The 11,269-nt window shown below is 42.6% G+C and overlaps 1 protein-coding gene across 3 annotated transcripts in view; it reads left to right on the top strand.

Annotated features, from left to right (window-relative positions):
* Positions 1-527: 527 nt before the first annotated feature.
* Positions 528-11,269, top strand: part of YAF2 (YY1 associated factor 2) — a 37,525-nt gene continuing 26,783 nt past the window's right edge. The window contains exons 1-2 of one of the 3 annotated variants that reach the window (XM_059726018.1): positions 528-780; positions 909-1,034. In XM_059726018.1, the coding sequence (XP_059582001.1) occupies positions 755-780; positions 909-1,034 (152 nt within the window). In that variant the 5' untranslated portion in view covers positions 528-754. The remainder of the gene's footprint in view (positions 781-908; positions 1,035-11,269) is intronic. The other 2 variants (XM_059726019.1, XM_059726020.1) reach the window with 2 other exon arrangements.

The raw sequence follows: 11,269 nt of genomic DNA, 5'->3' as shown, positions 1-11,269 counted from the left end.
GCACATTCCTATTACATTTAAAAAACCCACTGGGGCCTACTGTATAAGTCAGATTCAACATTTAATATTTAGCTTAAGGAATGCCCTATCATTTATCTCCCAGGTGGCTCTCCTGGAGATCTGTATCTAATCCGGGAGACTCTAGGGCAATCCTGCAGGGTTGCCAACCCTAATCCCAGAACAATTTAGCAAAACAAGCCCTGCCACAAGACAGGACACCCCAGCGCAGCCCGGGACAGCAGGGCCACGGCGCGGGCAAGGGCTAACGTGCCCTCCAGAAACCCCAGGAAGAGGCCCCACAGCCCGAGCAGGGGGGAATCCTCCCTGCCCTCCCCAGGTCTCAGCAGGGGAGCGCCCGCTCCGGGGTCCCGCGCCCGGGCGCAGGGCGGCCGTGCAGGCCTCCCCCTGGGCGGGCCGGCGGCGCTGACTGCCCCTGCGTGCGCTGCTGCTCCGCCTCCTCCGGCGCTGCTGGGCTGCGGGGGGCGCTGGTTGGCGGCGGGCGGCACGTGAGGCGGGAGGGGGCAGCGGCGGCGGCAGGAGTTCCCCGACAGCTGGAGGTGGCGGCGGCTCCTCCTCCCCGGGGCCCGGTGCAGGCAGAGCCCCCTCCTTCCCTCCCTCCCTCCCTCCCTCCCCCGCCCGCCCGCCCGCCCGCCCGCGCTCGCTCGCTCGCTCGCTCGCTCCTCCTCAGTGACACATACACAAAGGGCCGCGCGGCGCGGGGCCGGGCCGGGCTGCGGACGCGTCTGGAGCCGGCATGGGAGACAAGAAGAGCCCGACCAGGTAGGGGCGGGGGCCGCGCGGGCGGGAGGCCGGGGCCGGGGCCGGGGCCGGGGCCGGGGCCAGGGCGGGCGGGCGCGGGGCGGCTGGGCGCCGCGCCTGTCTCCCTCCCGCTGTGGTGTGCGTTGCAGGCCGAAGCGGCAGCCGAAACCCTCTTCGGACGAGGGCTACTGGGACTGCAGCGTCTGCACCTTCCGCAACAGCGCCGAGGCCTTCAAGTGCATGATGTGCGATGTGAGGAAGGGCACCTCCACCCGGTGAGTACCGCCCGCCCCGGCCCCGGCCCGCGGGACCCCGGAGCGCCGAGCTGTGCCGCCGCGCACAACAAAAGCCGGCGGCGGCCGCGGGGGCGCTGGGAGGAGGGGGGACACAGCGGCCTGGCGCGCAGGGCGAGGCGGATCCGGGCCCCGGGGCTGCTCCCGTTTCCCCTCGGATGCAGCCGCCCCTGCCCTCTCCAGCCCCATCCCCCCACCTTGTCCTGCTCATCTGTCTCCCTTTAAAGCAGTGATTCTCACCCAGATGCGTCCTTCCCCCCCAGACGCACCCCAGCGCATTGGATTCTTACAAGGGTGCTGCAGAGGGTGCCCATGGGTGCTCCCACCATCACATGCACCCCAGTGGGTCAGATTCTTGCAAGGGTACTGCGGAGGGTACCCATGGGAGCTTTCCCCTCTATTGCCCTCCCCCCGTGCGTCAGATTCTTCTAAGGGTGCTGCGGACAGTACCTGTGGGTGCTTTGTCCCCCAACAGGCACCCCAGTGGGTCAGAGTCTTGTCAGGCTGCCTCAGAGGGTGCCTGTGGGTGCTTCGCCCCCAGTGTGTCATGTTCTTGCGAGGGTGCTGCGGAGGGTGCCCGTGGGTGCTTCCCCCACCACACACATCCTGGTGCATCAGATCCTTCCAAGGGTGCTGCAGAGGGTGCATGTGGGTGTCCCCCCAACACATGCACCCTAGTGGGTCAGATTCTTGCAAGGGTACAGCAGAGGGTGCCCGTGGGTGCTTCGCCTCTAGTGCATCGCATTCTTGCGAGGGTGCTGCGGAGGGTGCCCGTGGGTGCTTCCCCCCACCACACGCATCCCAGTGCATCAGATCCTTCGAAAGGGGCTGTGGACGGTGCCCATGAGTGCTTCCCCCCACCACACGTGTATCCCAGTGCATTAGACTCTTCCAAGGGTGCCACAAGGTTTCCAAAAAGAAGTTGGCGGCATGGTTGGCAGTCTGGCCTGTTGGGGTCTTTCTGAGCATGCAGCAGCGGAAGAATTGCCCTCCTGTCTTTCTGTAGGCAACAGAGGAATGAAAAGTAAGATGCGGCTATTTCCTGAGGGGCGCCCTGAGCCTCCTGATGGGTGCCTTGAGTCTTAATAAGGTGGAAAGCTACTGCTTTTAAAGGCCTGCCCATTCTCTTGTCCATTTTGTTCCACCTTGTCCTGCAGATTTAGTTTCTGTAGAGGTGGGGAATTTATTCTTTCTGGAAAGGAGCCTAAATGGGCTGAATTATAGGATGCAGAAGCCCCCCACCTCCCTGCCTGGACTAATCAGTGACTTATTAGAAGACCCTTTTTCTGTCAAAATGGTGCAGTGATTTCACTGGTTTTGACCTATGTCTCTGTAGGTTAATATTAGTAGGGTGGAACCTGGATAGGAGGATGGGGAATTCTGCAGAATCAACAAGAATACAATTGTGCAGTCTTTTGTGTGTATAAGTTTGTATGACTATGCTTATTGTTTCATCCTATTAACAAAAACGAGTCTAAAAATAATAGAAACCACAGTCCTATTGAGTGAAGTAAACTTTATTTCAGCCATGGAAATACTGAATACAACTCCATCAACAAACGTATGATAAAACAGTGTTTGAACTACAGAATTGCAAAAGTGAATAGATTAACTTTATATGAAAGACTCATCTGCATTTGCAATGTGCATGTATTAGATTTGTGAAAAACGTAATTCACTTTCTAAAGTATTTTTAATAACTTAAGGTTAGTTTTAAAAAGGTAGTTTGTAGAAGGAATTTTTATGAGAAAATCAGTCAGGTATGGTTGGTAAGCAAAAATACATCTCATGAATATGGTGTTATTCAGTGACAAAAAGAAGATTGGCTTTATTCTTATATCAGTTTTCACAGCTATACCTTTTTTTTTTTTTTTTACAGACCAGTAACATTCAGCAGAAAATTATAATGCTGAAAGAGTGAGTGCAAAATTCCCCAAACAAGTTTAGTACAAATGAAGATGACAGCCTCTCATTGCCTTTATTAAGGAGTCAAAGCCAGTTAAAATAGTGATTTATTGTTCTGGAAAATCACTTGAACAAAAGTATTAATTTTTAAAGGTGGCATTGGGTAAAAGAGAGCTCTGGCAAACAAGTGATATTATACAGTAAAAAAAATGAAGATTTAATTTTGTTTTTCATTATTTAGTGAAGTTTTGCTAGGCACAGTTTAAGTAGATTTATTGATTTCCATTTCCCCCACTTAAAAAAAACAAAGTTGTTTGAAATCTTTTTTCCCTATAAGACTGAAATGGATCCCATTTCTACGTTGTCATTATGCCAAGTCTTGGATTTACTCATACCTGTTAGATACTTGGGTACATGATTCACATGCATGCAGATTGTAAGCTTTGATTCTGAGTTGGTTTTTTGTTGGTAAACCCTTGTTCCCATAGAGAGCTGTTTTTTAATCTGGGGCTTCACGCTGGCCTAGAGATGCATCTACACAGTTCTGTTTAGAATCCAAAACAAAGTCACATCTGAACATTTGGGCCATATAATACATAAAACAAACTAACATGTGTTTTGTATTTGATGAAAGATTAGTCATTTTCAAAATAATTTTGTCATTGGGTTGAGATGAGGCAGTAGTGAATTCTCTAGTCTTTTGTTTCAGATGACATGTTTTCATAAATTAAACTATGGCCTTAGCATAGTTCTTAACGGGGATTGGTTCACATCTCAAAATCTCTGTCCAATTTTTCACCAAGATGACAGCTTCTTATAATATATTGTAAGTTATTGGTGAAATTCCTTGGCATTTTAAAGAAATCTGTTACCCTGCGCTTTGTCTTTTGGTACTTCTTGTATTCGGGAGTGCTAAGTGTCATAACATTCATTCAAAGTTGTGGGGGGAAAATGCAACCAATCACAATCAGCAAATATTACTGCTTTTGAAAGCCAGTGGATAACAGTTGAATATTAGACTGTATTTCTGTCTGTTGTTTTGTTGATAAGGACATACAATTAATTTTATATTTAACGTTTTGTGTCTTGACATATTTCCAGTGTTGAATAACTTAATTTTTTTATTTCCACATTTTTAGGCCAATGAAAAGGCATTGACCCTTTCAAAGACTTGAAAAAATTAAGATTAGTAAAAAAAAAAAAAAAAAATTGTATTATAATATATTTTTGAATTATACTGAATATTTGAAGCAGAGCATTTAAAGTAGGCTGTGTCATGAAGTTAAATTAATTTTGTCTGTGGCAGTATCATCTCGCATGCCTAAACTGGGCTGCACTTTATATGGGAGACCTCCAAGAGAACCACTGGATGCTAGAGGAAGTAGTATAGTGATTTCCTAGATGGCACTGTTTTCTTTGGGTTAGTACTAAATCAATACCTTAGCATGGTGCCAGATTTCGATGTGCTGTCATTTGAATAAAATATAAAACTAAGGTCCTGGTTTCTATTTAAAAATCCTATTGCTTTTGACAAATGAAATGGGCCAAATGACAATATGGGTCAATTTTTTCATGACCTAAATTTGCCTAGTATATATGGCACGCTTTACTCATTTTCTAGCCTCAGTTGTTGTCTATTGTTACTTAGTTGCTCATTAATAACTATGTTCTCTCTGTAGTGGACTGTTTCAGAGTTGAATAGAGTAATTTCTGTGTGTATAACGTTTGTAAAATGAAAGATGTTTTATAAGTTTAAGGTATTTAGGACTATAATCCTTCCTGAGTCAAGTAGATCTCCCACTGGAGTTCATTAAAAGTTTTATATGAGTAAGGGAAGCTAAGTAGAGTCCTGACATACTGTGCTATAAGGGGAACTGGGAAAAATCCCTCTATTCAGGTTGTCTAAACTTTCCTTTATAGAGAATCTGTACAGCCTCTTTGTAAAGCTTTTATTAACCTTTATTGTTATTCAGGCTTTGAAATTTGGCAGTGGGGAATCCTCAGGCTAGATAACTTTTTATTTCTTGATTCCATGAAATATAAACAGTTGAAAACCATGACTTCCTTTCTGTCACTTGCATTGCTTCATAAAATTCTGGCAGCACGCCAAAATAATATCTCGACATGTGAACATTCTAATTGACCAGGCCAGCACCATTGCCAAAAGCAGTAGCAGCTGATGCTGTACTGGGAACAATTAACTTGGCTGCTGTTGGAACAGCTGTACTGGGGCAGCTGGGCTGGGCCTGACTTTCCTGACAATCTCCCTGCATCCCTGGACCAAGAAAGGAGCTGCAGAAGGTCTTTTGCCCCTTGTTTACTCTTCTGCCCTCCTTTCTACTCCTTTTCTGATCCCTAGCTCTGGGCAGAATATGGTGGTGAAGATAGGGGGCTGGGCCCTTGGACAGTCCCTGTGGACCAAGTACACAGTCCGTTTGGTCCAACTCTCCAACCATGCTGCCAGCTAATGCGGTTAGCTGTGTCATTTCAAATGTGCTGTACTGTTGAAGCCTTGGGGTTAAACCTTGCTAAAGGTGTTCAATGAAGGGGTATTTAGAGTTGTAAACATTCTATTAGATTCCTTTTTGCGCTGGCTTGCTCCTCCTCAGAAATTTCATTGGATCCTTCCCTCCCTTCTCAGTTCTGCAAAGCTCAAAAGGTATATTAAAACAGTGTTACTTAGGTTGCCAAGTCAAGCATTTGAAAGTTAAGTGCAAGATGCTCAACATGCAGCCTTAATTTTTCTATCTTGTATTTATATGTTATGATACAGTATAATACATGAGCCTGCACTTTCCCTACCCACATGATCCCTGCTTTAGTCAGTGAAGAGGATGAACACACAAGGGAGCAGAATTAAGGTTGCAGAGGCAACTGTAAATCTGGCATTTCCCAGTTTTAAAATGCTTTACTTCTATAGCCTAAATAAATCTAAATTACATTATTTTAGCTTAGTTTCTAAAATGTAATTACAAATAATTTTATGTAATAAGTGACTTTTTCTTTTAGTCTTAACAGTGCTCAGTGGTAAGTCAGATTAAATAAGTGGGAAGAATTCTAAAACATGGGTTTCTGAATGTAATGTCAAACAGTATTCCTTAGCTGAGAGTAATGAGACTGCTATATAATGTTAACTAGTTACACTTTTCTAGGGTACACTTCTGAGGTTTCACATTTGGTCTTATTCCCAAACTGATCTTTAAGCTACTTTAATTGCTTGCCTTGGAAACTTCTGGCTCACAAACTTGGGAAACTGGTACAAACCACATAAACCCAAACTAATAAGCTGTTGGGGGACTTCTGTGAAATCTGTGACATTTTTATTAAATATAGCACTCCTTGTAATAAACATACTGGACCATGTCTAAATGTTGCATCACTGATGCAGAGTTGCTCTAAAATATCCGTGGCCAGCTATGAAAGGAAAATCCTAGTTTTAAGGGGAGCTTTGGGGGCATAGAGTTTGCCTCATGATGCTTCTGAAGTAGCAGTGTGAATTGAAGCAAAGGGGCAAGGGGACAGGTTTGTGTATTTATTTTTATTGTTCTCAGCCACTACATGCATTGTCTCTTGTCACACAGTTGAAAACAAGAAAAACAGAAAGCATCACTTAAGTTTTACGAGGATATTGACGCAGTTGGTATTGTTGGCTCAGGATACAAGTGTTGGAATCTGAATGACCCAATTAGTAATTTAGCTAAAATGCCTTTATTAAATGCAAAGACCAGTAGCAAAGCTCAGAGGCCACCTTTGCATCCCCTTGCCTGATAGTTGTTATTCAGTCTTTGGCTGTAATTGAGGATTTGGGCTATTCAGTATATGCATGCATTTTACAAAGACTGAAATGCTTCTGACAAACTTGTAAATGTGAGATACAGGTTTCCATTTGGAGCTGTTATGATTTTGTTTTATGCTTTGAAAAATGTCATAAATAAAATGCTTATTTTTTTTTTTAGTTGGTTATCAAGGTCATATTTCTTCATAAAACGTGCAATTTGTTTAGTCATGTACCATCTGGATATTTACAATTACAAATCAGTCAGATTTAACCAAATCTGGTATTTGTATTTCTCTTGAAATGTAGTTTTACTCAGGACTGATGGCCTGTGATTATTCCAGTATATCCAAGTTTCAACACATCTTGTTTGCACCATTTTAAAAAAACCCCAACTTTCTCTTGTCTTCAATTATGCACATTTAAATTTGGAGGAGGAGAGATTGGCTGCTATGCTTAATTTAATAAAATGTGATTGCATCATGCTTAATGTACTAAAGAGCCAAGAGGGCATATTTTCTGTATGCATGCAACCATTTTTGAAAGGTAATCACAGAGTTAAATGAGTGGAGACATTTATGGAAATATTATGAAGACATTGTAATGTATATTCTTGCTTACACTGCTTAATAAATTACTTAGTGAAAGTGCATGTTACAATCTGAGTAAGTAGTTCCCTCTAACTCATAATATCACCATTAGACAATGTAGTACTTTGGTCTCCTAGCCCAAGTGGTCATAATTAATTCTCAGCACTGTGAAAAATAGATTTTTATTTTTTTCCAAAAATGTAGGAGCAGTTAAACATTTTGTATTTTTTTCCCTTTAAATACAAGCAGTCAAATAATAAAGTAGAGTTCTTGTATTGTAATGGGGTAGTGCTTTTATTTTTAATGCTGTTGTTAAGAGTAAATTATGGGGAGATGGGCAGTTATAGGTAATTGATTAACAGAAAGAAGACTTGAAGCCATATGTTCATGAAAAACAAATTATAAAAATCTGCTGATTAATTGGTGTTTGTTAAGTGTATGCAATGTTTGAAGCTTGGTGGATATAATTTCACTTCATTATTTTACATTCAGTCCATGTTCAGCTAATTCATTTGAATTTCAGCTTAAGCTACAGTCTTGCAGTACCTGTTTATTTAGCCATATGTGGTTGATAGAAATAAGTGTTTTTTTCCTGAGGTCAAGTAATAGATGATGTTTGTTTTATTGTCAACCAACTTTGGGTTGAAGAATGTAAAATGAAGCTTAAATAACTGTCTCTGATGCCGTGACCTTTCAGTACGTGCACTATGAGAGAGACATGGAAAGCAGATTTTGGCCTTTTCTCTCTCTCCCTGTTATGACTTGAACAGGGATATCACAATTATTGGGAAACTTCATTATACAGTTGTTTTTGGCTGTTAAGCCATCATGACTTCAAATCTTGATCAGCTCTGTTTTTTAAAAGAGATTTGCAGATGTGCTTCCCAGAAGGCATAGCTGATGCATTCTCCTCCTCCCTGTTGAATGGGCATAGGGAGGTGCAAGGAAGAGGCCTGTGGATAAACTAGAAGATAACAGTTAAGCTAAATAGTGTTTATTCATCTAGTTTAGTTCGGTTCTGAAATACCAAACTGAGATTTATTGCTGGGATAACCTAATGAACTTTCCAGTCATTCTGGCTTTTCTGCATTTTGTAGAATCATAGAAATGCAGGGCTGCAATGGAATCTCAAAAGTAGGGATGGAAATATTGTTTAAAAAATATTCATTTAACCTCCTCTAATTTATCAGTTAATTGTTTAACTGATATAACACAGCACCTTGGATACAGCTGCTTCTGGGAGTTGCTCCTAGCTCCTGGAGCGCTTTGACTGGGGAGAGTTGTGGAGGAGGCAAGCCCAGCCAGACAACCAGTGGATGTGCCCCTGCACTTGTGAAGGGGCAGCTAATTACTTGATAACTCATTTGGCTGCTTGCTGTTTTCCTCTTAGGCTATGAATAGTGGTACCCCTTGCCCCTTTCCTCCCCCTCCTACCTAACTTGCTGCCTTCTGATTCATCCTGGGGCACCAAACAGCTTCCCTTCCTCACTTCTCTGCCAGACTATGCCCTGAGCTAAAGGATAAACGGTAAGCTAATCAGTTATCACTGTACTTACCGGTTAAACTATTAAATGTTCAGTGATGAACATCTGAAAACTAGAACACAGTTGTTTTCACACAAGAAAGTGATGAACATCTAAATAAATATCCGATTTAGTAAGCAGAATTATCACCTTTAAAAAATAGACTAATGGTCTAATAGTCAGTTGTAATGGTTCAGAAAACGATGTACTGTTTAAAATTTGGGGTCAGGTTATGATAGACTAGATAGCAATGGGGTCAGAGAAGGATGAGTAGTGCCTCTTGGGCATTGTCTTTGGCTCATGTTAAAGCTGCTTTTGAGCACATGGTTTCAGAGAGAGAAGCATTGTTTTTTATTTCCCCATGCACCTCTTCATCTAAAAATGATGTATAGCTATACCTAATTTAATCCTGTTTTGCACAATGCTAACTAACGCTTCTGCACCAACTTCCCCCTCATTTTTTGTGTGTGTTCTGTTTTTTTTGAATAGGTGCAAGAAGCATCAGAGTTCCTACAGGAAGGGTCCAGAGGAGAAGCCTGGAGCATCCAATCCTTTGAGGGATTGGAGGTTGAGGTCACTTCCCCATGAATCCCAAGGATCTAGGGGTCTAAAAGATTGCCTTCTCTGCAGCCTCCCAAATGCTTCCTCCTCAGGGGATCATATGAAGGAAATTGAGCTTCCTGGCCCCTGTTTGCATTTAGCCTGTTGTCTTATAGTAAATAGTAATGGTTGAGATCCATCAACCTCTCAATAACTTAAGTGTATTCCACTTCTATGTGCATCTGGATTTCTTTGTAATTAGCAAATGTATGAAAAATAAACATTGGTGGATCAAATAATAATTTGTGGGGAGATACATTAATATTTGAGAGGTTAAAATATTTAGGTCTGTCCCTGACAGTAATGGTAGGTTGCTCTTTTTTTAAAGATTCATGGTTATGAACTTGCGTTTTCTAAAGCTGCTGAAATAGATATTTTTTCTTAGGACAGACTGTTGTGCAGTGTACCAGTCCTCTGCAGGGGACTTGCAGGCCTCATCTGTTAAATGCCATCTGGAAAATAGGGCAGTATATGCTTTAAGGGAATGATTAAATAGGGTTACTGCCTCAAGGGGTAGTTTTCTGCACATTTATACAGTGACTGATAAAACCATATGGGTCCTGCAAGTCTATTCTAATTGAATCAGCTATTATAGAAAGGCAGAATTGCTAGAAATGTACTAAATGGATGAATTCCAAGTAAATACTTCACATGGTAAAATAGCTAGGAATATTAAGGCACTGAAAATAAGTCTGTCAGAAATAGGGGAAAGGGGAGTTGGAGGTTAGACTGCTAAAAAATTGCAGTGTGTACATAAAAATTGCTTTGTTATTCTGGAATAGTCATGTAGCTTAGTCTACCAAGAATTACATGATATCATACAGGCATCTTGTTCTGTTATTTTTATTGTCAAGATTGTTCTGTTGTGTTATTTGCATGGGCAACGTGATTTGCCTTAAACCAATGGTGTGTGAAGAAAGGGTGTGCTTGCTAGAAGGGAGGGGTCAGCAGACCCCCACCCTGAAAATTCCTGTAGCACTGGGCAGCATTGTACTAAGATGCTGGTCTGTTCTGTTCTGTGTGAGTTATCTCCCAGATGAGAAGCAGCTGGCAGGTAATTAGCCCAGGAACAAATCTGCATGTACATAGCTATGCTGCTTCCATTTGAGAACCAGCATGTGCAAAGCCAGGTCTGGTGGTTCTGCAGCCTTCCTAGCAAGGAGACCACAGGGGAGATACCTGCTTCCCTCAGCATGGGATTGTGGGGTAAATTGGCTGTGAGTTGTGGTTGTATGGGGTTGGAGAGCTGGGGTACAAGGTCAGTAAGGCTGAGAACTACTGCCCTAAGAAGTGTGGGATATGATGGAAGTGATGGTAGTGAGAATAAAAAGAGAGAGAATTATTTGGATTAACTAAATATACTACTGTATGTTGAAGGTGTGTTTAATCATGCCCTGCCTCAATATAAAAAATAAAGACTAGCTACTCATAAATTGGCTGTGTGTGGTAATTAGCAGAAATATTTATGCAACATTGCAAGGCAGATTGAGTTTAATATATCAAGGGTTCTCAGTGTTTCGTATGTTTTGTATTATGTTTAACAGAGACATCATGAATGGCGAAGAGGGGCCTTTGTTGGGAAGGGTAGCCTATAAATCAAGTAAAATTAACAATCTTTAGGTCACTGCTTCTTTTAGGAACTAAATTACAATACTGTGCCAACTACAGCAGTTTCTTAAATGCAACATCATACTAGAGAAGTATTTCATGCAGTTTTAGCTTCTCTACATAAAGTTTAGTGGCCAGAAATCAGGAGCACCATCATCACATCAGGATCATTGGCAAATACTCTGTGAAGCATGGTTCATAAAATTTGACTGATTT

The sequence above is a fragment of the Alligator mississippiensis genome, chromosome 4, assembly GCF_030867095.1.
Source record: "Alligator mississippiensis isolate rAllMis1 chromosome 4, rAllMis1, whole genome shotgun sequence".
In the NCBI taxonomy this organism is placed as follows: Eukaryota; Metazoa; Chordata; order Crocodylia; family Alligatoridae; genus Alligator; species Alligator mississippiensis.
This window is presented reverse-complemented; position numbering and strand designations above follow the sequence as displayed.